Source organism: Cygnus atratus, chromosome 16 (genome assembly GCF_013377495.2).
Source record: "Cygnus atratus isolate AKBS03 ecotype Queensland, Australia chromosome 16, CAtr_DNAZoo_HiC_assembly, whole genome shotgun sequence".
Lineage (NCBI taxonomy): Eukaryota > Metazoa > Chordata > Aves > Anseriformes > Anatidae > Cygnus > Cygnus atratus.
Window position 1 is genome coordinate 8,366,026 of NC_066377.1, and position 23,842 is coordinate 8,389,867.

At 39.9% G+C, this 23,842-nt stretch overlaps 1 protein-coding gene across 1 annotated transcript; it reads right to left on the bottom strand.

Annotated features, from left to right (window-relative positions):
• Positions 1-1,843: 1,843 nt before the first annotated feature.
• On the bottom strand, positions 1,844-19,049 carry PARD6B (par-6 family cell polarity regulator beta). Its single transcript, XM_035548059.2, has 3 exons — positions 18,800-19,049; positions 14,508-14,730; positions 1,844-6,518 (listed from the first exon to the last, which is right to left on the bottom strand). The coding sequence occupies exons 1-3, from the start codon at positions 18,863-18,865 to the stop codon at positions 5,692-5,694; spliced, it is 1,116 nt and encodes a 371-aa protein (XP_035403952.1). The 5' UTR covers positions 18,866-19,049; the 3' UTR covers positions 1,844-5,691.
• Positions 19,050-23,842: the final 4,793 nt, after the last annotated feature.

Sequence of the window (23,842 nt, forward strand, 5' to 3'; positions counted from 1 at the left end):
CTGTCACAGAAAGCAAACTTGTGATCTTGCAAAGTAGTTTTTCCTCAAATATTGTTCTCACATTTTATTGCACGATATTTTACAGTTACAGTTCTTCCTCAAGGAGGCAGCAGCAGGAAAAGTTAGTCTTCCTTTTACAATTAGTTTAGGAAAACAACCTGCAGGGATTGCAGCGATTTGTAGAAATAGCATTGCTCATTTGTACAAGTATACATTTCGTTCTCATTTGTTTTAAGTGTCCCTAATTAGCTTCTGTACTGTGCCTCCCCTACAGATTCAGTCCAGGTCAATATTAACATTAGTCCAGCCTTCTCTTGTCTAACTTAAAAAGGTCTTATCGAGCTTTATATCCTCATGGATACATACCTCCTATGCATTCCTGCAGACACATCCCTTAGTCTTTGCTGCTGCAATAACCTCATGCCATTGATTCTTGGTGAATTTTACTGAAGACAAATTCTCTCACACATGGAAGCTTACTGGATGGCACAGAAGCACTAATGGGTATTAATGGTCTAGCCATAGAATCTGTGCCCTTGCTGGAAAGAGCACTTCCTACCTCTGTAAAAGTAGTACCTGCATTTAACATCAGTTGTGAGCCAAAGAGCATTGTAGGAAGTACATTTGCAGAGCTTAAGTCAACACCAGACTTATTCTGTGAAAGCACACCTTATGTTGAGACTATATGAAACAATTTCATATATTTTTGACCTCTAGGGAGAAAAAAATCACTATGAATCAAGTAACTCAAAGCTACTAAGATGTGGAAATTGTGTTTCATTGCACTTTTTCAATCTACCTGATGGTATTTTATTTCCTCATACAAAACTATTTACACGCAGGTTTATTGCCTTTTGAATTATATCATTTTTCAGGATGACCAGTCCCCTACTACTCAATTCTGTTACACAGAAAGAAAATCCCAAAGTGCAGATAATTGCTACCACACCAGAATTTTCATACAGGATGAATTTTTAAATCTGACACTGTTTCAAGAACATCCTGCTAACTTCAGCATTCCTTTCAGAAAGGGGCGAGCTGTCAGGTTCTGTACAAGGAAGTTTCATCCAGACAAAAGGCATTCAAAATCAAATGCACAATAAAGTAACTGGGTTCTTTCAGCTGCATATCACTATTAAGATACAGTAGTACTGTTTGCAGACTTTGTCACCTCCCATGGCTACCTCATAGGCAAGTATGTCCAGTACTCTTCATACAACTGACGATACAGTCATGCACGTATAAAGGAAGGTACAGGATAGAAGTCATATGGTTGGGCCTGAGACCAGCAGGCACAAAAGCTGTACACAAAAGGGCTAAAGAAACTCAAGTGTTTTGTCGCTAGGTAAATGTTTACAAGGGCTGCCAATGCATTAGATATCGGAGAAAATATTTCTAAGTGGATTGACTACAAGTTAAAAAACTGTAAAACAGTTATAACATACTTACATTAACAGTGAAAGCCTCCAAATCGCCAGCAGCAAATGGTGAAGGAGGATGAAGAACATTCTCCCAGTTTCACGTCCTAAACTTTACCACAAGCAGTCTTCAGGCAAGTGATACAATGCAAGATTGATTATTTGCAGCTACTGTAGGAATGAGCACATCACAGGTCAGACAACAGAACTGAAGGACAAGTTTCTTGAACTCTTGCATGCTTTCCACATGTACAGGTTTGCTTCAGGGGAAGGGAGGAAGGAGCAGAGGAAGCAAACATTTACGACTACTATGAAAACAGAACCCATTTAGCTGCCCAAGAGAAAACTGAAGCCCATCTAGATTCACACTTCAGAATAAGCAAAAGATGCATTCTTCCTCATTTTTACCTGTCTAAAAGTAATTGAGAAAAAAATATTTCATTTCTATATCTGTTTATTATTCCAGTCTGTAAAAATATAAGACTAATATACAACTACTACAGCTAGCTTGATTTCATAAAATCAGTCTTCATTCAGTGAGATACCAATGTACATTATACATTGAAGTTGTAAGAAAAATACTGATATTTGACATTTTAAACAAGTTCATTCATGTAAAAATCACATTGCAAGGAAAATTTAATTAGAAAATACATAATATTCACAAAAATACACATGTTAAAGACAGCTTGTGAGAACATTGTCCTAAATTTAATTCAGCTGTGGAAAAACACGATTCACAGTTAGGCTTGACTTATCCAGTACCTTAGCAGAACTTCAAAGTAAATGCATCTTAATTCTATGAAGAATTTATTCTTTCCTATTAAGGTGCACTTAAACCTCCCAGTCGCAAGAAAGGAACAACTTCCCCCATGCATGTACACGACATACAACACTACTCAAAGGAATTTTAGTTTTCCACTCCATTTTTGAAATAATTTGGATATTTATAAATTAATTTATAAAATCTGGATTGAAAATACAATTTACATATATATGATGCGTAATACACAAAGATCAACATTAATAGCAGCTTAATATTGTCAGTCATGCATAGCAACCTCACTATTACTTCTGGATTTTTTTTTTATATAGCTAAAGATAAAAATCTGTATAAAAACAGTCAAGCCTTTAAGCATTTTCTTCCAAGGAGAAAATTGTAAAGATGTTAAAAATTTAGGAGGTAGTGAATGAAAGGCTAGCGATATCAGCATATTTTCAAAACCCTATACTGAGCCCCAGTACCATTTATATATAAAATTTAGCCATTCATAATCAACCATTGATCATCCTGAAGTAACAATTTGAAAGTATTTCATCATAGTATATGCATTAGTAAGATATGGAAGAACTTTAGAAGTTTCATGGTCACTGCAGCATTAAGCGATTATATGCTGTGCAGTCTGTCATTGTAACTGTAAATACACAAAAAAATTTAAGGTTTAATTTTTAATTTTTTAATCAAGTCCCAAATGCTTAGTTTTACTACATATGTTATAGAATTTCTGTAAAACAGAACATTACTTGTTAAAAAATATATTATCGCATGTATTTAGATCAATCAGTTTGCAGGAAAGGTCCTAAGAGATGAATCCTCATGCAATTCATAGTGGGACCCTAGTTAAATTTCTACAAGTCCTTAATACTGGCATGTATATCCAAAATATTCATGCATCTGTTAAAAGCACAAATTAGGTAACACAAGAGTTTGGTAGCACACTCGCTTTGGGTGTTTGTACTTGAGCAATGAATTGCCTTGTAACATTAGCAGTCTCAGACTCAACCCTCCTGTGTAAGCTCACCTTGCACCTAAGCTGCAAAATACTAAAGTACCACAGTAGACCCAGAATATATTTCCACCAAATGAAAACATTACACCTGTATTAAGTGCACTACCAGTTCATCTTCTGTATCTGTGGACCTCATTCTCTTCTCATCCACGTGCCTTTATTCCTTTGATAATTCACAATACATTCAAGTAAACAAAAGGCACAGAAGTGCAAACTAGCATAATAAATGAAAGTCACCGTCGGCTGATGATTTCATACAGGAAAGTCTTTTGATAAAGGAAAAAAGATATCTTAAAGTAAACAATCTTCCTTCAATAAAGGAAGTGTAGAGCAGCACTGACAGAAAATATGCATATATAAAATATACACATTGCAGAACGATTTATTTTTCTCATTTCACTCTAAGTGGATGTAGTAACTTCATTTTAATAATCAGCAATATAAGTAAAACGCTTAAATTCTTGGTCTTGTGCGAAAACATTCCAGGGCCTCTCCACATGCATACTAAGGAAGCCATAAATCAATCCAACAAAACAACCCTAACCTGCATTTGCAATGTGTGCCATTGTCTGTTATGCCAACTCTCCATAAATCAAAAGGGGCATTAACAAAGCCTTCCTTGACATCTATGAGACTAGAACTCCAATGTTATTGAAGGCTTGAAAATACTTGAGATTATTAATTTAAAATTAAACATCACTAATACCTGTAGCAATTTTGTTTGTATAATTACAAAGAGCTTAAACAAACGGAGTTTTACCCTCTGATGTGCTATGAAGCCTTTTACAGATGCCTTAACATTACTCTCATGTTAGTAGAGTTACCAGAGGTAGATGTTTCCCCAAGATAGACTGGGGAAAAAGAACAGGATTGGTCTCCTTTCCTGCTCATTACATCTCCCCACAGGGCAGAACACGCTTCCAAAAACCTGAAGTACTGGCTCTGGTAAGCACAGTACAAGAACTGGTCACATCCTACCTCTCTCAGAGGTTGGCCTAGACTGCTGGATCCCTACTGAGAAGCTCCATGCATCCTTCTCCTCAACCCTATTTGTTCCTATCTCATTTTCCTGCGACAACTTATGTTCCCGACATAGGGTCAGGTAGGGAACAGTGCCAAGTGGTGAAACAGGAGATGCCAAATGGGGAGAGAGTATGATAGAAACCTTTCCTTACAATTGTCCTAGTAAATTTGCAGCTGATTATGTGCATGCTTGCTTGTACATTTGCAGAATCAGGACTTGTCACCAGTATTTTGCTTTACATACAGCAACTTTGTAAGATTCAAAACACCCAATCAGTGGTGCACAGGAAGATCAGTATCTACGGTCAAGTTCATCAGAACAAACAGTTTTAATAACACACAGCTCAAGTTCTATTAAAGCCTCATCCTGACTTCAATCTGCCTTTTTTTTTTTTTTTTTTTTAATCCAGGAATTTAAGTCAATTTAAGCTGCTCTGAATCATTTAGGTTTGCAAAAAGTGACTTTTCACATAGATTAGATACACTACAACAAACTTTTGCTAGTAGAAATCTTTACAGCTTCTACTAGGACTGATTTTTAACATAGATTACATAGTATGTTATTTCCATAGCATTATGTTTACATCTGATTTCTTTAAAACTTACTGGGATTAGCAACTAAATCCAATGATATCCTTAAATATTGCAAACTAAAATGAGAACAGGTCTTTGAGATACAGAAGTATTAAGACTTTCACATTTGAGTTCAAAAATCGTAGTGTCATTAAAAGTAAGTTAACGTGGCCATAAAAGGCAAATTAAGAACAGTAAAGGTGCCTGACTAATGAGCCTGTGGTTGCACATCCACTTACAAAGGGACACAACTTTAGAAGCCCCCACCTCCAAGCCCTGACTGCTGTCAGGGTGCTGACCCCTGTCACCTACCACTATCAGGGAGTTTGACCAACCAATAATCTCTTCCCACCCCACCTTCTGGTTATTTTTCTGTTTCCTCGTACGCAGAGCCACACAAACAGCTCTACCAGCAAAACAGCAGACCAGAACAGGAATGAAGTGGCTAAAGCAGCACCACCACCGTACGTAAGCAGCACTTCAGTTGAACATGAAACCACAGCACATTAGATAATCGACCTCAAACAATAATGGAAGTTTGCTTCTATAGAACCAGTAGTATTTCACATAAAAAAAAATCAAGTACCTTTAAAAGAAAGCTCACAGCCATCTCTTAGCTATCCTTCATTTTCAGTTTAAATTTTCCTCATCCAATTTCAGTCAGTTATCAACTAACTTTATCTTTGTGAAGTATTTACATGGAAGTGCAGAATTAACTGAAGTTAGTCAACTTACATCATTTTGAATGTCTCGTATATTTACTTTTTTTCTCCTTTTAATCTAACTGCAGTGCTCAGTAGATGGAGAGGTATAAAACATATTACATATTAAACCAAATCAAAACATGTATGGCATCCTTGCTAAGTACAAAGTACACCAATGTAATTTCATAGCGTTATTATAGTTCCATCTTCTAATGATTTATGATCTGGATCTTGTACTTCATATTCCATGCTAATGCTGCCTGCTGAATGATTCAAGTTCATCTCTCTGGAAGGAAGGAAGCCGTTTTGTGTTGACTCATGAAGGAGTTCAATTTGCGTCAACGATTCTATGCTTTCGTTGGTAGGTGCAGCTTTTGGAATCTGCTGTGGCTCACCACTGTCTTCAATAACAATGTCCTCTTCATCGCTCTCTTCTTCTCCTTGCAAGAAATTTGCTAAAATATTTGGTGTGCTACTTGGAAGGCTAGATTCAGTAGACTGACCAGAGCTGCCAGAAGTCCGACTGTTCCTCACAACGTTATTTCTCTGGTTTGCTGGTCTTACTGTAATGATCAAATTACGGCTGTTTGCAATCATCATGTCTGTAACCTGATCAAGGCTTTTTCCTGAAACTTCTATTCCATTCACCTCCAGTACTTCATCATTGACAGCCAGCAAGCCTGTGCTTTGAGCCAGACCTCCAGGGACAAGCCTGGATATGAAAATCCCCGGAACTTTCTCTAATCCATGGGGCGTTACTCTGACACTAGAGCCATCTCGTATATAGAATCCCAGGGGTTTGTCAGTTCCGTACTTGTAAAGCCGTACCCTGCGATGGGTTTCTGGAAGAATATCTACGTCTATAATAGAAGACACCGGTCTGAAGTCTTGCGGCATGCTAATGACAATGTGTGGTTTCTTCTTGTGATTATCCGGACGTAACACATTTGATAAGACATTTTTCTTCCTTGTCATAGTATCGGTACCAAAGGCACTGTAGTCTGCATCTTCTGTAAGACATAGCACATGGATGATTAGATCACTTTATATGTGGTCCACATAGCATTGCTATCATGTTTTAGGTTAACAGAATGAAATGCCCAGTCTAGAAGGTTTCTGGCTTGTGGTTATAGTAGAAACATCTCTCTATACTTGAAACAAAAGCTTTAATGTTACGGGATTCATCAAGATTTGTAATGGTTTCTGTTTCCTACTACCAAAGGAAAAACAGTACCCAAAAAATTTAAAGCAAGTCAACAGCAGTAGAGACAAAGAATTATATTCTAGCTGCTCGAGGAAGGTTAGAATGGAAAGAATGAGTACATTCCTAGAAACGCTTTAATTTTATTCAGAGTAATTCCACTTGCTAGTTTTTGCTCCTCGAGTTTCAGATCATTGGAAAAGAAAGAATGAAAAAGGGAAAGCAGCCAGTGTGCCTATTATTGCCTAGCTCCTGGAAGCTGGCCAAGTGACCTGGATTCAAACTCCAGAAAGCTTATTCCATTCTGCGCTCCTTTCCCTGCCCCCCTACACAACGTAGGTAAAATGGCTGCGGAGCAGAAACAAAGAGACCTTACACACACTTATTTCAAGCAAGATTGTTCATACAAACAATGCTGCCATGATTTGGTACGGAAGTGTACAAGTGGCTTAGATTTTTTTTTTTTTTTAAAAAACACATGCAAGTCAAATATCTCTAATAGGAAAAAATAGGTTTTGCAGAAATAATTCTGATGTCCAAAATACCTATGTGCCAAAGGAAGCTTCCATTAAGTATACTCCAAAAATAATGAACTGAAATGCATTCAGATCCAAATTCCCTTGGATCTACACTGGTATTGCTGTGATGTTGCATAGGCTTTTCTGCAGTGGATTAAAATCAAGCAGAAGTAGTTTGCACTAACCCTGGGACTCAGAATGGAAGATTTCTTTGTAACATCACATTATGATGCCACCAGTACAGCCACGGAAATAAAAGAATAGCTTTACATTTTAATCTGTGAATTGAAATAACTATGGGAATGCTATCCTAGTGTGAAATTTCAGGAGAACTGTTCAATTGTTGATGAAGTACAGCATGAGTCTGTAAACCAGAAGACTTCCCCCTCCAAACTAAGATGAAGATATATGTGCATGTACCAGCTGCACTTGGACTTTCACTTCAGATGGCTTAACCAAAAAAGAACAGAGGAAGTAGTTCCAAAGCAATAATGTAATACTATTCCAACTTGCAATACTAACCCTTTCCTTCCCCGACATCAAGGCTACTGAAAATGAGGGTTTTTTTTTTTGAAAATGTGATTCATCTAAGACAACCGTGGACTTAGAATTCTAAAATACAGAATTCAAAAGAAAAAAACAATTTAAGTTAGCCCACCAATAAAGTGATTATAAACTCATTTTGTGTGTACAGAAGAGTAGTAGTTCATCAACTGTTCAAAGAATGTCCTGAAGAGGGCCTAAATTATAAATATATATGAAAATTTTTAGTTTAAGAAACAAATCACATCTGAATATGCGAAGCTGTCTACTAAAGACTGAACATCTTCTGTATCAAACTAAAGTTTACAGATAAAGTTGTTTATCACAAACAGGAGCAACTGCTGAAGAAGCTTCTGCTCCGTTAGTCTCAGAAGTGACTCCTGAGTATATCTCAGCTACTTTCAGATGACACGGATGCCTCACATAGTAATTTTTACTTCTGTTCTTCCTTACATTTGACCACCTTGTCATCCAGACCACTGCTTCTGTAAAAACTGCTAAATGAAGAAAGGCAATACTAAGACTGTTCCACATGTTAATTTACTACAGACAGCCCACGATGTTCTTACTTCACACATACAAGTATATGTTGGCTTCTCTCCCACTTCACACACTCAGCTTCTGTGAAATCTGTTTCCCTGCCTTAGGATCTGCACATGTAATAACAAAGCTAATCAAGAGTCTCACAAGGAAGAATAAGAAGGTAAAAGCAAATAGAAGAATCTACCTGCACCAGCTACACTTGAGCATGTTAAATTAGATGACTGTGAATACAAGAAATAAATTTTAGTTTATTTAGGAACCCAAAAGGTTCTCTCAGGAAAGCATGGAATTACTGCTGTTCTTCAGCAGAATATTTCAGTAGAAAAAAGTATTAAAAAAGACTAAATTAAAATAATAATGGATCTAACACCAAGCAAGAAGACTTCAGGAATAGCTTAAAACTTGTTCTTCATATGCTTGAGAGTGTTAAGTCAGTTTTGTGTTGGAAGAGAGTCTCTGTTTAAAACAACCAAACACACAAAAACAAACTCACAAACCAAAGCATGTAACAGGTGGACTATGTCTGAAGTGGAAAACTCTTCTCCAAATGCAAACTTCCCATTTCCTGTGTAAAATGCATTTTGGAATATCTGACCGAAGATCAGCCATTAAAAATCCTGCACTCCATAGCTGAAAACTAATATGTTGATTTTCTTCATACAATGTGGAGCAATTCTTTTAATCTTTGCTTTAAATTTATGATCAAAGTAAAAAGTATGAGTAGAAGCTTTGTCCTTATCTACTGACAACCCATCAAACCAGTTTCAACTTAGACATCTGGTCATTACATTGTGAGGATTTTTGCAATTCAATGAGTTGCAATAGCTTTACTTTATTTGGAACTACAGCTGCTTACAAAACAAGGACAATTGTGAAATAACATTAGACAGAAGGGTTTTGCTTTAAAGATCTTTTAGTGTTAAATACAGAGTAATGCACAAGTACAGAAAGGAAGTGATAATACAGGTAAAGATTATCAGACAAACAATAGATAATGGTGACCTGAATATCAGAATTCAGTACCAACGTTAATGAGTGCAAAGGTTAATTTTTAGGTCACGATTTCTCCTTCCCCCACCAGCAGCCGGTATGCATTGTAGTGATTTCAAAAACTATGTAAAAACTCCCATGCAGTCCATGATTAAGTACTATGATTTTTGATGCTCTAAAGCTCTGGTTTTAATGCTGCACAAGCAGTGGCAAATTCAGCAAGACTAGTGAAAAAATATTCCAAGTACCAGAGAGACATTGCATGGACAAGACACGTTGCTTTGCCTCATTTCAAAAGCTTTGCTTCTTTTTGGTTTGCATTGACACAGATTTCTAGATATCTAGTGCTGCGTTACTCCAAAATAACTATTTCTTTTGGAAGTTCTCCATAAAGCCATTGACTAAGTTGGATGCGTTTTGATTGATTAATTCCATATTGCTCAGACCTTAGGCCATATTTTTTTATTAGAGTAAGCTCATCAAAAAAAAGTAAAATTGTACATGCAAAACATTTTGGGTTAGAGCATAAAGCGCTGACGAAAGCAAAACTAGTATGTAGGTACCAATTAATACTGGTACCAGCGAAGCACTAGGTTTCTACTGGCTTTAGTACAGGCATTGCTTTGGAAACAGTATCAAAACATCATAGGTATTGATTTCCTTACAACTCCTCTTCCGTATCAAGTATTGCAACACTAAAAGGTGTTCACTTTGTTTTTCCTCCTTCAATTCGAAGTGCACACATTCAGACTCTCATCAAAGATTCAAAGTACATGGCGATTTTATACATCAGATTCGACAGAGCGTGTACCGTATCGAAGTTCCCAGCTTCCCGCAGCGGGCTGGTAAAGCTCCTCCAGCTTCATGGCAGGCCACATACCGTGATCCCCCTCCTGCCGCTGCCAGGCCGACACGGTAGGTTTGGAATGTGCTAGCTATACAAACATACAGGCATTGCGTACATCCCAGAAGATTTACTGGCTCTTGCAAGTGATCACAGTCAGTTTCTGTGCTCTACCCAACAGTAAGCTCTAGAACCATTCACATGGCTTTTCACAGCTTCCTTCCCTGGCCAGGACAATTTTGGAGCACATAAAAGTCATCAGCTGGTGTGGCTTTCCATGACTATCAGCTGATAAGGACTAACATTTTTGTCCAAACCAAGTTTCTCATATTTGAGAATCATGAAGTGTAGCAGCAAAAGGACTGGCTTTGAAAGAAATCTTATGTAAGTATATCTGTAAGAACTAACATCAGACTCAAAAGTGCTTCTGAAACTAAGAACAGAAATGTATTTATTGAAAGAGATACGATCTTCTAAAGGCTGTTACGGGACAAACACACTACCAGAAATCTTAACACTGAGCTGGTACTTTTGCTTTGAGACATCCTTCAAGTTAAATGGCACTTTGCTGAAGTGAAATAGCATCCCAAAATTGCAAGCTATGTACATCAAAACATTTAAGAAACTGTAAAGCAGAGGGTTCTTGTTTTTTTGCATCACAACTAGACTTAACAGTCTAATGATTCAAAACTAGTACAAACCTTAGGATACACAGTTAAAATTGCATAATTTGGAGGGAGGGCTGGGGGGATAGTGAAAGGTTGATGAAGAAAACTCATCTCTCCATATCTCATCCAAACAGCATGACTGTTTAACTTCTCCACTGCTAAACAACTTTTCTAAAGCAATATTCTCAAGTACAAAGGCATCTTTGTTCTGGCACCTAGCTAATCAGTTTAAAGCTGCAGTGAAAACTATTTCGGCATAAAGCCAAAGGACAAGGTGTTAACTACAGATAATGTTAAGAAGAACGTCCACATAGCATAGGAGTGATTTTTTTGTTAGCTTGAAACTCAAGGTGGCACCAATCTGTATATGCCTACTACATGAAATTTAAAACAACCAGCAAGTGCCAAATCTGGTTTCAATTTAACATAGTTCAAGTCATATTTACAGTGTTTTTCTGATCTGCTTGCAAGCCAATGCAAATGTAATTCTTGAGGGGTAACTTTACATAAACCCCAAATCCTTACTACACTGGAGTATGAATGCAGTTTACCATTTTTAAATAAGGTCTAACAAATCATGTCTTATCTAGTGACAAGTTATAACAAACCAGTATTTTCAGGAAAAGGACACGATACAGCTGGGATCTTCCCCACTGTTCTTTAAAAAGCTAACTTGTCTTTTCACCGAAACAAAGCTTTCTCACAGCAAAAAAAGTCTACTTCAAGAAGTAGAAGTGAATTAACTAAAGAACCTACTTTTTACTCTATAAATCAATGTACAGTGCAGAACTGATATTGTAATTTACTGTTCTTACAAGTGAGTTTTATGGATGTTAGTGAAATACATCGTCTGATTTATTGTCTATATTATTTATCTATTCATAATGCAAAATCCCCCACGTCAAATTGCCCTTTAGTGCCTGTGGGGACTGTCTCCCCTCTATGATTTTATCTCCAGTAAGATTTTTCTCACAGACAGAGCGACTCCCATGCATCTGGATTTAATCATGATACATCAGTCTAACATTTAAATTCCAGATGTCAACAGTACCTGTTAATCTCTTAAACTGCTGAAAAAACTCCAATAGGCAACTATCTTCTGCAAACAGATAGCCATTCTGAACTTGTGCAATATCAAGCTCTAATTTAGACCTAACACTGAAAAATAAATATTTTACAGAAATGTACTTATGGTTAGAAAAATTTGAGAGGGTGAATAATTTCATTAGAGGATCTCCAGGTTTCTTACCACATTAACTAGCATACACATGCTTAGGACAGACAGCTTTCCAGTTCTCCTAAATTAGGAGCCAGAAGTGATTATTAGACAAAATTTCTAGGTTAGACATGCATTACCACAATTGTTGCATAGTAACGTTGCAAAAGCACCCTGTTGCTCTCACTTCAACCCCTTAAAGCATTCTTTGGATGCAGACTAACGCTATTTATCCTGGATTTTATTGCAGTTTGCATGTATCTTACACCAGCTTTCAAAAAATAATGCATTCTTCTAGACCAGTAAAATAATGTAATAAAATTTCATATCTTAATACAACACAAACTTTCTCCCCCACACTGCTGCCACCTTCCCCAGTGAGTTTTTGCCAAAGACCTTAAATTCCCAAATATTCTTGCTGGGCATACAAAAAGAGGACAGTTTTTCAATAGAAAGCCCATAGAGAACCCTTCAGCTGATTTTATATAGTATATGAAAAACCACGACAAGAAGAAAACAAACTTGAGTTGTTTATCGCTGTAGTTTCAGAACAGCACAGATCAGAGCAGCCCCACTAATAGGAAATGTTTGTTTAAGCATTTGATTCTCAGATTTAGACATACAGTCAATAAGAAGCCGTGCAGTCAGATGAATTACTCACACCTTAACAGTAAGACTGCTGCACATGTAGCTCAAATTCATGCAGCTCAGCATTAGTTACATAACTTATCAGAAATAAAACACTGAACCAAATTATTTCCACATTCTCCATCCTATAGACCCCTGTTCTGTAAGACAATGATGTTAAACCTCAATTTAATCAAGAGAAGTGATCAAAGTGGTCACAAATAACTCAGAACAAAGTACAGCGCTGGAAGTACTGGACTCACCAGGTTCTTTATTTCCATGAACTCTACAGCCAGAAGGCTAGTGCCAAAGGGAAGGTGATGACAGCTACTACTTTCTATTTGGCTTTTCTTGCCAATCAATTCCCGTCATGATAAACTTATGTGGGTTAATCTTATTTCAAGTTCTGTGCATTATATCAATTCTATTCTCAGTTTCTTGCAGAATTCTAAGAAATAATCCATCATTCTTTAAATAAAGATACAAAGAATGAAGTGTTACAGATGCTACACTAGTAAGAATTGGCATTAAGAGTTTAACGCCAGTAACAATTTAAAAACATATGGTGTTAAAATGTAACCTCAATAATCCCAGTCTGACAAAGTAGCTTATCTGTTTTCGTCATATGGCTACTGTAAGAGATTAAATGGAATCACAGACCTCTTCTACATCACCATTCTATTAAAGCAAATAATTTGTCCCCTTGGCAATTCAGGGATGAAAGCATATAGTCCTTGCTATACCACACTCAACAAGACAAATACATTGTCAGAAACACAGCAGCTGGCAAGCAGCCACACTAGTTTTGAATATTGTTTTTGTGTCAGGCTGCTTGTTGTGGAGCTTGTTCATTTTTTGGAGTGGGAAAGCCAATAAAAGCTTCTGATAGCCTAGTATTTTCTAAGAAAAATATGTCTGCCAACAAGCAACAGCCAGGAACAGCGCATATCTTTACAGAATAGCTAAGGAACAAGTCAGTTGACTGTCTTATGACAGGAATTGCGCATGCACGTGTTCACATACATACTTTTGCACATACATGCATCCACACACACCCCTGTATGCAAGTAGGTAGAAAACCAACAAATGCAGAAATTAAGTTTTCTTGGCTTCTCTGGAGTAAAACAATTTCAAGTCGCATCATTAGATCCCCCCCTCTTCTTCAGTTCCTTATACTGGATATATTCTGCTAGACAAGAACAAATACAACTTCAAAATTGATTTCTGCCTCCAGACCAAAATGAAAGCAGACACCGAAAAAGACAAACAGAACTTGTACCTAGAAAAGATGCTATTTTTAAAAAGCAAGTTGACAAACTAAGTGGCATTTACATTTGTGAAGTTTGCACAATCAATTTGTCATTTTGAAAGCTTCTTTTTATTAGGAAAGTGTGATAAAAATGGCATATTAAAAGTTAACCTTTATACTGATACTTAATACTTCATGTAGTAAGACCTTCTAGATTCTTTTCCATGCTGTAATGGCCTCTCCCCTTGTCTGATCAAGGTTGGAATTTTAAATGAAACGCATCTAACATATGGAGCATAAAACCCTAGAAATACTGAGCTGAAAGTTTATTTTCATTTACTTAAATGAAAGCAGACAGAAGCATTTGCTAGAGATTTAACTTGATTTTATCCAACCAAACTAAATACAAGCAAAAAGCACTAAGCATAAATAGATTGCCTGAGGAAGAAGCTCTTGCAAGACAGAAGAGTTGTAAATAAATTTCATGATCTATAGTTATGGAATTCAACATTGTAGAATAGGGCATTTCCTCCAAACGTCATACTGTTACTGCAGCACGGTACTGCAAACAAATGATTCACCTGCTTCAAGTGTGCTTACCTTTTCTCTGAATGAAAATCCTGAGCAGAGGATTGGCTGTGGAAACTGCTTTATGATAGTTGTCGTCATTATTGATAGGCAGCAGGTCTCCGTGAACGTCTGTATATCCCACTAGAACATCAACATTGGGTATCTTGTGCACGTGCTGCAGTAATCCATAGAACTCCTCAAACTTCCCAGGTTTGGACCTCTCCAGAGAAAACCGTCGAAACTCTGCTCCAAACTACAACAAAATATATCTTTATTCGTACGGAAACCTAACATATACTCGAGCAAAAGTATGTTTTTTAATTAAAAAAGTAAATGAAACTATAGCCAATAATTTTGAAGGGGAGTACAAAGGTCCATTAACATTGTTTTTTTCAAAGTTATCATAAGCTGCTTTCACTGCTGTTTATGTCGAAGCATTTGCTAATATGGGAAGTTAGCATTAAGGTGACAAACCAGTGCAAGAATAACAGCAAATTCTCACGTGCTTATGAAACAGCCATGCTCTGGGTAAGGGAGGGAACTGATACCCAGCACTGATGTTTATTGGTGTCTCAAAAACCAGTGTGATTGACTTTCTGTGGTATGTGACTACCTGACGTTTTTCAAGGAAGTTTCTGAGCACATTAGAATGGCATGCATAGTTTGATATATGTCTCTGGTTAACGCTTACAAGACTTAGTAGTGTTCATATTCCTAGCTGTTCAGACCACAAACAAAAAGCCGCTTTGACCTGAAGGATGTAAAGAAGGGCTCCTGACTTTCAGCACAAACTATGTGCAGTAAAGCTTTAGTGATATGGTCTTAAGGCAATTCTGCTGTTGCTTGGAAAGAAATCAAGGGGGAATCCAACCACTACCCGCCTTAAAAGCATTCAAAAGATTTGCCTCTGCCATCAAGACTCAAAGCTTGATTGCACAGACATTTAAAATGTACCTGTATCCAAGGTTTAAAACAGATGAGGTGCAGACAATACACAAAATCCCACACACTTCATCAGTGGCACTGTACTTTCAGGGGTTGCATGTGCATTTAGTCATTGTGATCATCCAACAAAAACACAAACACCCAAAATAACCCAGCTCCCTATTCCACTAAAACTTTACTCCCCTAAGTAAGATATAAGTTTTTAAAAACTAATGCTAACAATGCTTTAAGCTTAATTGTGAGCAGAGCACAAGGGCACATGGAACAAAATACTGACTGAAGTCTGAGCTTCAGTGTCAGGTATGTGCTACCCGCAGTAGATGTGAGGGTGCACAAAAAATACCAGGCTTCCAGACCCAGACCAACCCTACCTCACATTTGATTACAACCTTCAGGAGAATAAAGGCTTAAGAGTTCACACATACAAAGAAATGAAAACAAGGAGATAAAGACCCTGATGTTAATGGGGTGTTAATGTGCTAACCCCAACACAACACAGCAAAACACCCTGCCCTTCCCAACACCTCACCTTCCTCCAAAAGGTGCAGATAAAGGAATCTATTAGCTATAAGCATTCCTCTCCTAGAAACACTCCAATGATAGGAACATTAAGTCAGGAGAATGATTCATGTGTGCTTACCAAAAAGCAAACAGCCGCCTGCAGGAGGCCCTCCCTCCACGTCAGAGGCAGCACGCTCACTTATGACGTCGGTGAAAGAATTTGTCTCATGTTCCTATTTAATCTTGCTTCAGCTATTTCAAGTATGAACACTACAGAAACTCTCCAGGCATCGCACCAAATTCCATTTGCTTGGCTTTGACAAACTATGTAGTTTAAATACAATTAAGTTAAAAAAGCCAACAAACCTCTCAACTTGAAGGAAGTGTTAAGTCTGCAGGAGGCAGACAAAGGACTGGCTTTTCAAACTTGGGATTTTAATTTTCCACGTGATTTTATATGAAGTTGGTGCAAACACTAAGAAACAAATCATCTGGCTATTACTTCCTAACAGGGCTTGCCATATGCTCAACGCTATTATAAAGCAGATAAACACAAAAGTAAAACCATGCAATTTCATGGGCAGTTTATTTTATCCCTCTGAATTGTTTTCGTTTTATATCAAATGTTGCACTCCATTCCATTAAAAAAAAACGCACCAGCAAAAATTAACAACTTGTAAGAAGTTTAAAGGAGACAAAAGATTCAAAGAGACTAATTTAAGAAAGGAAAGCTTCCTGCTACTGGAGCTGGTTACAAATACCTGCTGTTACGTGGTAACTCATCTGGGAAAACAAGCTATGTCAACTTACTAAGAAATTACTAGAGGACGTAAGTAAGACTAGCTTCTGAGAGGAATCTTTAAGTCCTCTATAACACAGCACACTGCTGCTATACTATTAGTGGTCTCCAGCAACAGTGACAGAGCAAAACTTAGAGCTACTGTATCCGTCTTTGTCTTATCAGTATTAGATTTCATTCTGAAAAATATACTGTTCCAAGTCGTAAGGGGGGGGGGGGGGGGGGGGGGGGGGGGGGGGGGGGGGCAGGACAGGGACCTGAACTTTCTGTCTCAGGATCTAGAGGTTTATCTGGGGGCTTTCATACCATCACCAGAAACTCTAATAGGGGGTATAAAACTTGTCTATGATTAGAGAAAGGGTTAGCCAGAGTAAATATACTATGGGGCTTCCCAGGGCTAGCTCCGACCAGTTACCCAAACTGAGTAAGCTAGACTACCAAAATAATTTTGCTCATGTAACAACAAGTACAGTTGGGCTGTGCTGACATCTGTCAGTAAGGGCACGATTATTGATTTGGAGTACCTAAATAAGGAGCTGTGCATCACAGCCTTCAAAGCCAGGCAGTAATGCTCCCCTCCACCTCCCACAGAACCTTTCTTTTCAGAATTTCTTATTTTCATAGAAGGAAGATGACTACTATGCTACATTAAATCAAGGTGATTTTAAATAATGCATTAGCGACAAGTAGTTCGAGGAATGCCTTGAAACCTGCTTTATAATATGCACTTAAGAGACAGTCCCTACTCATTAGAACTTCAGCACTTCTCTATGAATACCAAAGGGTGCATCACACAGCTGATCGCCAGATACATTTTAAATCAAGAAAAGCACATGATGAGGGGAACATCAAACATAGTGATTTGGGCTAAGGCAAGAAATATCCCACAGCAACAGCTATGTTTAACTAGTATTTGGAAGCGTGGCTGCCAGGTATTCCTCTGTGTTTTGACTTTGTCCGCATGAAGGTTAAGTTAACAACACTTTAAAAAATCATTACCACCAACGCAAGCTGAAGAAGCCAACCACACATTTTCTAGTAGAAGTTTCAGCACTTGCCATATTAATCTTAAAAAAAAGAAAAAGACACCCAAGTCCTAGCTGCTTCACCCACAGTGCAGCCGTGATACCTGATTTGTAGGAAATGACAGGACACAACACAGGCAAACAGACTGGAGACTAGTTTAGAAAAAAAACAGAGATACAAGAGACGTGTTTTACTGATAGAAGAAAACACATTCCTGTAGAGGTGGGCACAGACAATGGAAAAGGGTTTTTAATCTCAAGTTATATATACAGTTTTTAACAGCTTGACACCACTTATGATGTCTAGGATCCAACACCTTTACTGCTGTAAATTTTAGTTTACAAGTAATGGCAAAACGATAAATCAAAGAAACATTATCCATACAAACGAAAACAAAGAATAAAATGTTTCAGAACCCTAAAGAAGCCTAAGAACCCCAATAAGACTATGGCTCAGTAGCACATAAAAGTTAACAATTGGAAGAACGGATGCAGAGATACTGATGAGAGATGATTTACAGAACTGTGCGAAGCTCTGACAGCAAGAAACTGTTGGTATTAGCCATAAGATAGATATGGGCTCGATAAAGTAACTCCCAGTGTAAAGTCCTCGAGGAGTTTATAAAAGAAGGCAAGTGCTGTGGTAAGGTAACGTAGCCAGGTAGCTACTCTACCGAGTAGGGCGAGCTATAAGAATATGCTCTACTTTAAAAAAAAAAAAAAAAGTAAACAAAAACAAAACACCACCACCACCAAAGTATAGAAATGCAGAACCATTAAGTTAAATAAATAAATAAATAAATATTTCTTTCCTGGTTTGGACGAAGAAGAGGTTTGGGTTTTCCACCTAAGACCCCTCTTTCCACTCAGACACCCCTACATTCTCCCCCTCCACCTCCTTCCCCTCCTGTGCAGCACTGGGAGCCCAACATCCCCCCCAGATCCCCAAGCCCTTTTTTCTCCCCCCCCGAGGACCACGGACGCCCCCACAGCGCCCCGGGCCCTCAGGGAGCCGGATCCAGGTGAGCCCACAGAGCGCCCGCGGCACCCACCTTGCTCTTCACCTCCATCGTGCCCAGGCCCCGGCTGCCCGCGGCCCCGCGGTGAGGCCGGTTCATGCCGCCGGGAGGGGCCGCACCTCAGCCTCGTCCCCTTACTCGGCTCCGGGGGGCCTCCTAGGAGCGCTGGGGAAGGGATCGAGGCGACAAGGGAGGGATCGAGGCGGGGAGCGAGGCCCAAACCCGCCCGCCCCCGGCGCCCTCCGCCCTCCGCCTCCCGCCGCCCTCACAGCGGGGCCGAGGCGGGGCCTGGCGGCCGCCCGCACCTGCCAGCCGCGGGGGGGGCGGGGCCGCGGCGCCGAGCCGCCACCGCGCCTGCGCAGCCGGGCGGGGCCGCGCACCTGCCGCTCGCGGGCATGCGTAGTGAGGGAGGGGGGCGCGGGGCCGCGCACCTGCCGCTCGCGGGCATGCGCAGTGAGGGAGGGGGGCGCGGGGGCGCGCACCTGCGGCGGAGCTCGGCGGGGTTCCAAGATGGCGGGCGGCACCCCGCTGAGGGGAGGGGGCGGGTGGGACACGATAGGGAGGCACGGGAGGGTTTTTTTAAAAAAAAAAACAACTCAGGGAGCGGGCGTGGGATGTGTCTTGGTAACCTTTGGTCTGGAGGAGCTGGGTCTTGTGTGTAAACACAGGGCTGTGGTGGCTGGAGAGCAGCGCTTCGCCCCCCTTCCTCTTCCTCCTCCTCCTCCTCAGCCCCCGTGCTGCGCCCGGCCTGGCCTCAGGCTGTGGAGCGCCCTCTGGAGCGGGAGGTGCCCCTGCCCATGCTGGGGTATTAATCATTAATTAATTAATTGCAGAATTTAATGATCTTTAAGGTCCCTTCCAGCCCAAACCACTCTGCGATTCCTTCTGCCGTCTGTGAGGAGCTGCCAGGTCCCAGCCGCCCTGAAGGCAGGGGGCGATGCCTCAGGTGCCTGGCAGCTTGGTGCAGGAGGTGCGGCTGAGTTCGAGGATGTGTGCACGGGTTACGTGGAAGGTATTTACAGGTTACATAGAGAGTATCTGGAGGAGTGGGATAGAGGTTTGAACTCTTGCTCTCTGGATGCGTTGAAGTCCATCCTGGCTGCAGAGTTGTCGGAGGAGTTTTTCATTTTAACTACGTCTAATATTGTGGGATCTGGTAACATGTCTGAATGGTTGGTTTCGTGGCCTGGTTTATTGGCTTTATACTGACAGGAAATCATTTTTTTTCATATAAAGGCCTACTTAATTTCCTTGTTAGGGGACTGACAAACCTACATCATGGGGAGACCATTTACATTTTACAATCTGAAGAAAAAGATTTTTCATTTACAGAATTTTGCATATACAGGCAGAAAGAAAGCGCGTAGATTGATCTAGTTATGTCAACAAACCTTTGAAATTACGTTTTTTCCCAGCACATAAAACTGGTGGAAGGGAATTCAGTGTGAGGCATCCTCTTGCACGCTGTGTGCAGACTGCTGTCAGGAGTTCAAACAGCTCCTTGCGGTTGAGGCAAGGTGTGAGTGTCTAGTCAGTTCTTAAGTCTCAGCTGGTAATCAGTAATATTAAAAACAATCCAGTACTGAATCACTTTTAAGTCGGTAATGTTTTGTACAGTTGATCTTGACACGCCAAAGGCAAAGAAATTGCAGCTATCACTCAAGCCAAGACAAGTTGTAATTACTACAGAGGATATTGTTAATTCTTAAGTATAGTTTGCTGTCAGACAGCGTCTAGGCTAATTCTGGTCTTCCCATCCTTCGTCTAGTATGTTTTGTTTCTACTCTGCAAAATGATGAGAATCTAGCCTGCAAATTTAGATAAAATCTGCGTGTTGTAAACAGAAGGCAATAGATTACAGCTACGTGAGCAGGACTTGGATAAAACCTCCCATTTTGTCACTTTATAATTACAAAATTGGAAAGAGTTTGGACTACTTTCCATTTCTGTCTTCCACGGCGTGCTTGTCTTAGAGAGTCGTAGGAAAGCACCAAGAACACCTTTTCCAGTTGCGGATTTTTTTTTTTTTTAAGCAATTGGTTTGCCATTTTTCTTTGGAGGAAAAGGGGGGAAGAACCTTCTGAAGATGATTTGTGCTTGAAGCCATCATGCAGTTAATTTTATTGCTATAGATTTATGGGGTATCGTCTAAGATAATTTTTTCTATCTTGCATTCCTCAAATGGTTGGAGTTCCATTCAGTGGGTGTGGTAGCATGCTTAAGGAGTCAGGGCAAATTCATTTCAAGTCACTGAAACCAACCTAGTAAAATGTATTAATCACTGGCTTGCTTTCATCACGAGGAGCTGACGTATGAGGAAGGAATGCAATAAACAATTTGATTTCAGATAAAGGTTGGGAGAGAGGCATTTTGTGCCGGGAGTAGCACAAGTTTATAGAGCTATTTTAGTCACAATTTCTGTAAAACCTATGACTTGATCACGACTATTCATGGCACCTTTAGTTTCAGCTCCTGTGAAGTTGAAAGACAGGTTGGGTTTCCTAATCTCTGGATAGCTGGGGAAGTTTGTGGGAGGACTCTTTTTTTTTTTTTTTTTTTTTTTTCCTGTTTGTTCTCATGGGGAAATTAGTTCACTAAGTCCACCGTGGAGTATAATGAGATGCTTCTTTCCCATCTCAATATTTCCCACTTTTTAATTGGAGTGGAATTCCATACAGCCCTCCTGGGAGTTGAAAGAATACTTCTAAGAATAAAAAATGTCTACCAGCATATATTGACTGTTATTGATGACCTACCAAATCTTTTACTGTGTAACTCAGAGCTTATGCTCTTTTTACATTTAACTTCAGCTATTTTTTATTTATACAAGACAGTGCTTGCTCATTAGATCAAGCAGGTGGCAATCTGATTAAATACTGGAGTTGAGAGTTTTTTTTCTATGGGAAGAGAAGTTTTATTTTAAAATGATAATAAGGTCATATCGCAGATTCTACTCCTTTCTTTTCACAAATAGAATTTGTAGGCTTTCTTTTTGATACATTCATCTTGTATAGCAGTTATATTTCCCTGCAAAGAGTGGAGTTCTCAAGAACAGTGTATATGCTTGGATGGCTTTGTTTTCAGAATGCTAGGGATATGTGTGACGTCAAATTGTTTTTCCTTTTCCCTTGCTAAGTACAGGCAAGCCATTCTTGTTGTAGAGGTATCTGATGTTCACAAATGCAAATAATGTTGTAAAGCACTATTTATGGGTACTCGTGAAGCCATGGAACATTATGTTCTGTTATTTTCATAATATTCTGTTAACTCTTGTGATCCTGGAGTAGGATCCCTGAATTTACAAATGTTGCATTATATAGAAAGAATTTGGGAAGGGTAGTTTGTTATATTTTATCTCCATGAAATACAATCCATACCAACAGAGCTATACAAACACAAGCACAAAGCTCATCAAGTAAACCCCATTACATAGCAGTTTAGTTAACTTATTAAGAACAGTAATATTTAAATAGTGCATGTATGATAAGAACTGAATTCTTATCCTGGAATTGTGATACTTGGTGCCATGTACGTTTTAAGGGGGGGGTAGGGAGGATTTTTGTTTTGCTTTGCTTTTTAGTAATGGATGTATTTTTTTTTTTAACTGCATATCTATAAAATGACTTTCAGCACGGAAGTAGTGATATAATAGTACGTTGCTTCTCCTGTATGCAAATCAGCAATACAATACAATCCTACCAACAGTACAGCGGTTGTATAGGTGCAAGTATATAGTTAGAAACCATGCTGCTGCTAGATCTGCGAAGGTCAATAGATAACACTTTGGTGTTTCCTTCCCTAAGGTAGTATATGAACATTAGTTATTTATCTCTCCAGTACTCACTAGTTTTGATCTAGAATTTGGAAAAAATATGATGGATCAAAGGAATAATTGCTCAGAATTTTCTTCTAGGCTTCCTGTTGGTAGAGTTTGGAATTTTAGTTTTTGTCTTAAAGGGAGAATTAGATAAAAAGCTCCACTTAATAAACTTTTTGGAGTAAAGACTTTGCTTTTAAGCTTGTCTCGAAAGCAATTTCCTGCTACTGGTGGATAAAAATGCCCCCTGCTAGCAGCTGCAGCCTGGAATAAATGCTGCTTTAAGTGCTTTCTGCTGAATAATGGGAACTTAACTCTTTTTACTACAAAGGAATGTTTTTAGACAGAATGGTGTTTGATAGATCTTAAAATTACTTGTGACTACCCATGGTATGCTTAACAGAGCAAATCAGCATGCTTTGCCAGTGGTTAAAAGTAATTAATTACCTATCAAACACGCAGGTAACATTGAGCTCTAAAGCTGCCAAGCTGCTGAGGATCCGGACAGTTTCATCTTTTACACATCGGGCTCCTGTTACACAGCTGGGCTGCAGCGTTGTTATACCCTCTCTTCCTCCGGGGTACGAGGTTTAAGCACTCGGCACGATTTGGCTGCCAGCACTCGGCAGCGTTTGCAAACCCTTTCGCAAACCTCCCGCATTTACAGTGGCGGACGTGCTTCCCGAAATCTTGCACTTAACTCCCATTTCCTGGGCTCCCGTACTCTTGTCTAGGAGGAGGCTGCTTTCGGAGCTGCCAGAAGCAGATGTCCAGCTGCTTGGCGAGGAGGGGCTGAAGCAGGGCCGGCCGCGTGGCTGCCCGTGACAGCGGCAAGCAGCTGCACGAAGCCCAGCGGCACCCGCCCGCTGCTCGGTACTGGGCTCGGTGCCGCCGCTCCTCCCGGCTGCTGCCGCGGGCGGCGCGGGGCGGGGCCCGAGCCGAGGGCGGGGCTTACAGCAGGCCACGCCCCCTCCAAACTCCACCCCAACAGCAGGCCCCGCCCCCCGGCGGCGCGGCGGGAAGTGCCAGCAGGGGGCGGTGCCGGGCCGCGGGGCCCTGAGCCCCGTTTCGGGGAGCTGGGAGCAATCGGCTTGTTGAGGCCATGGAGGTGACTGCAGGCTTTTTGTTCGGAGTGCGTTGTGAGCACACATGAGCGAGGAGAACCCGGTGTGAAGCTACGGAGTTGAAGCAGGCAGACGTGTATATGCTGACATAATAGGGCTGTCACTGCTTATAACCAAGTAGTACTGATCCACTGG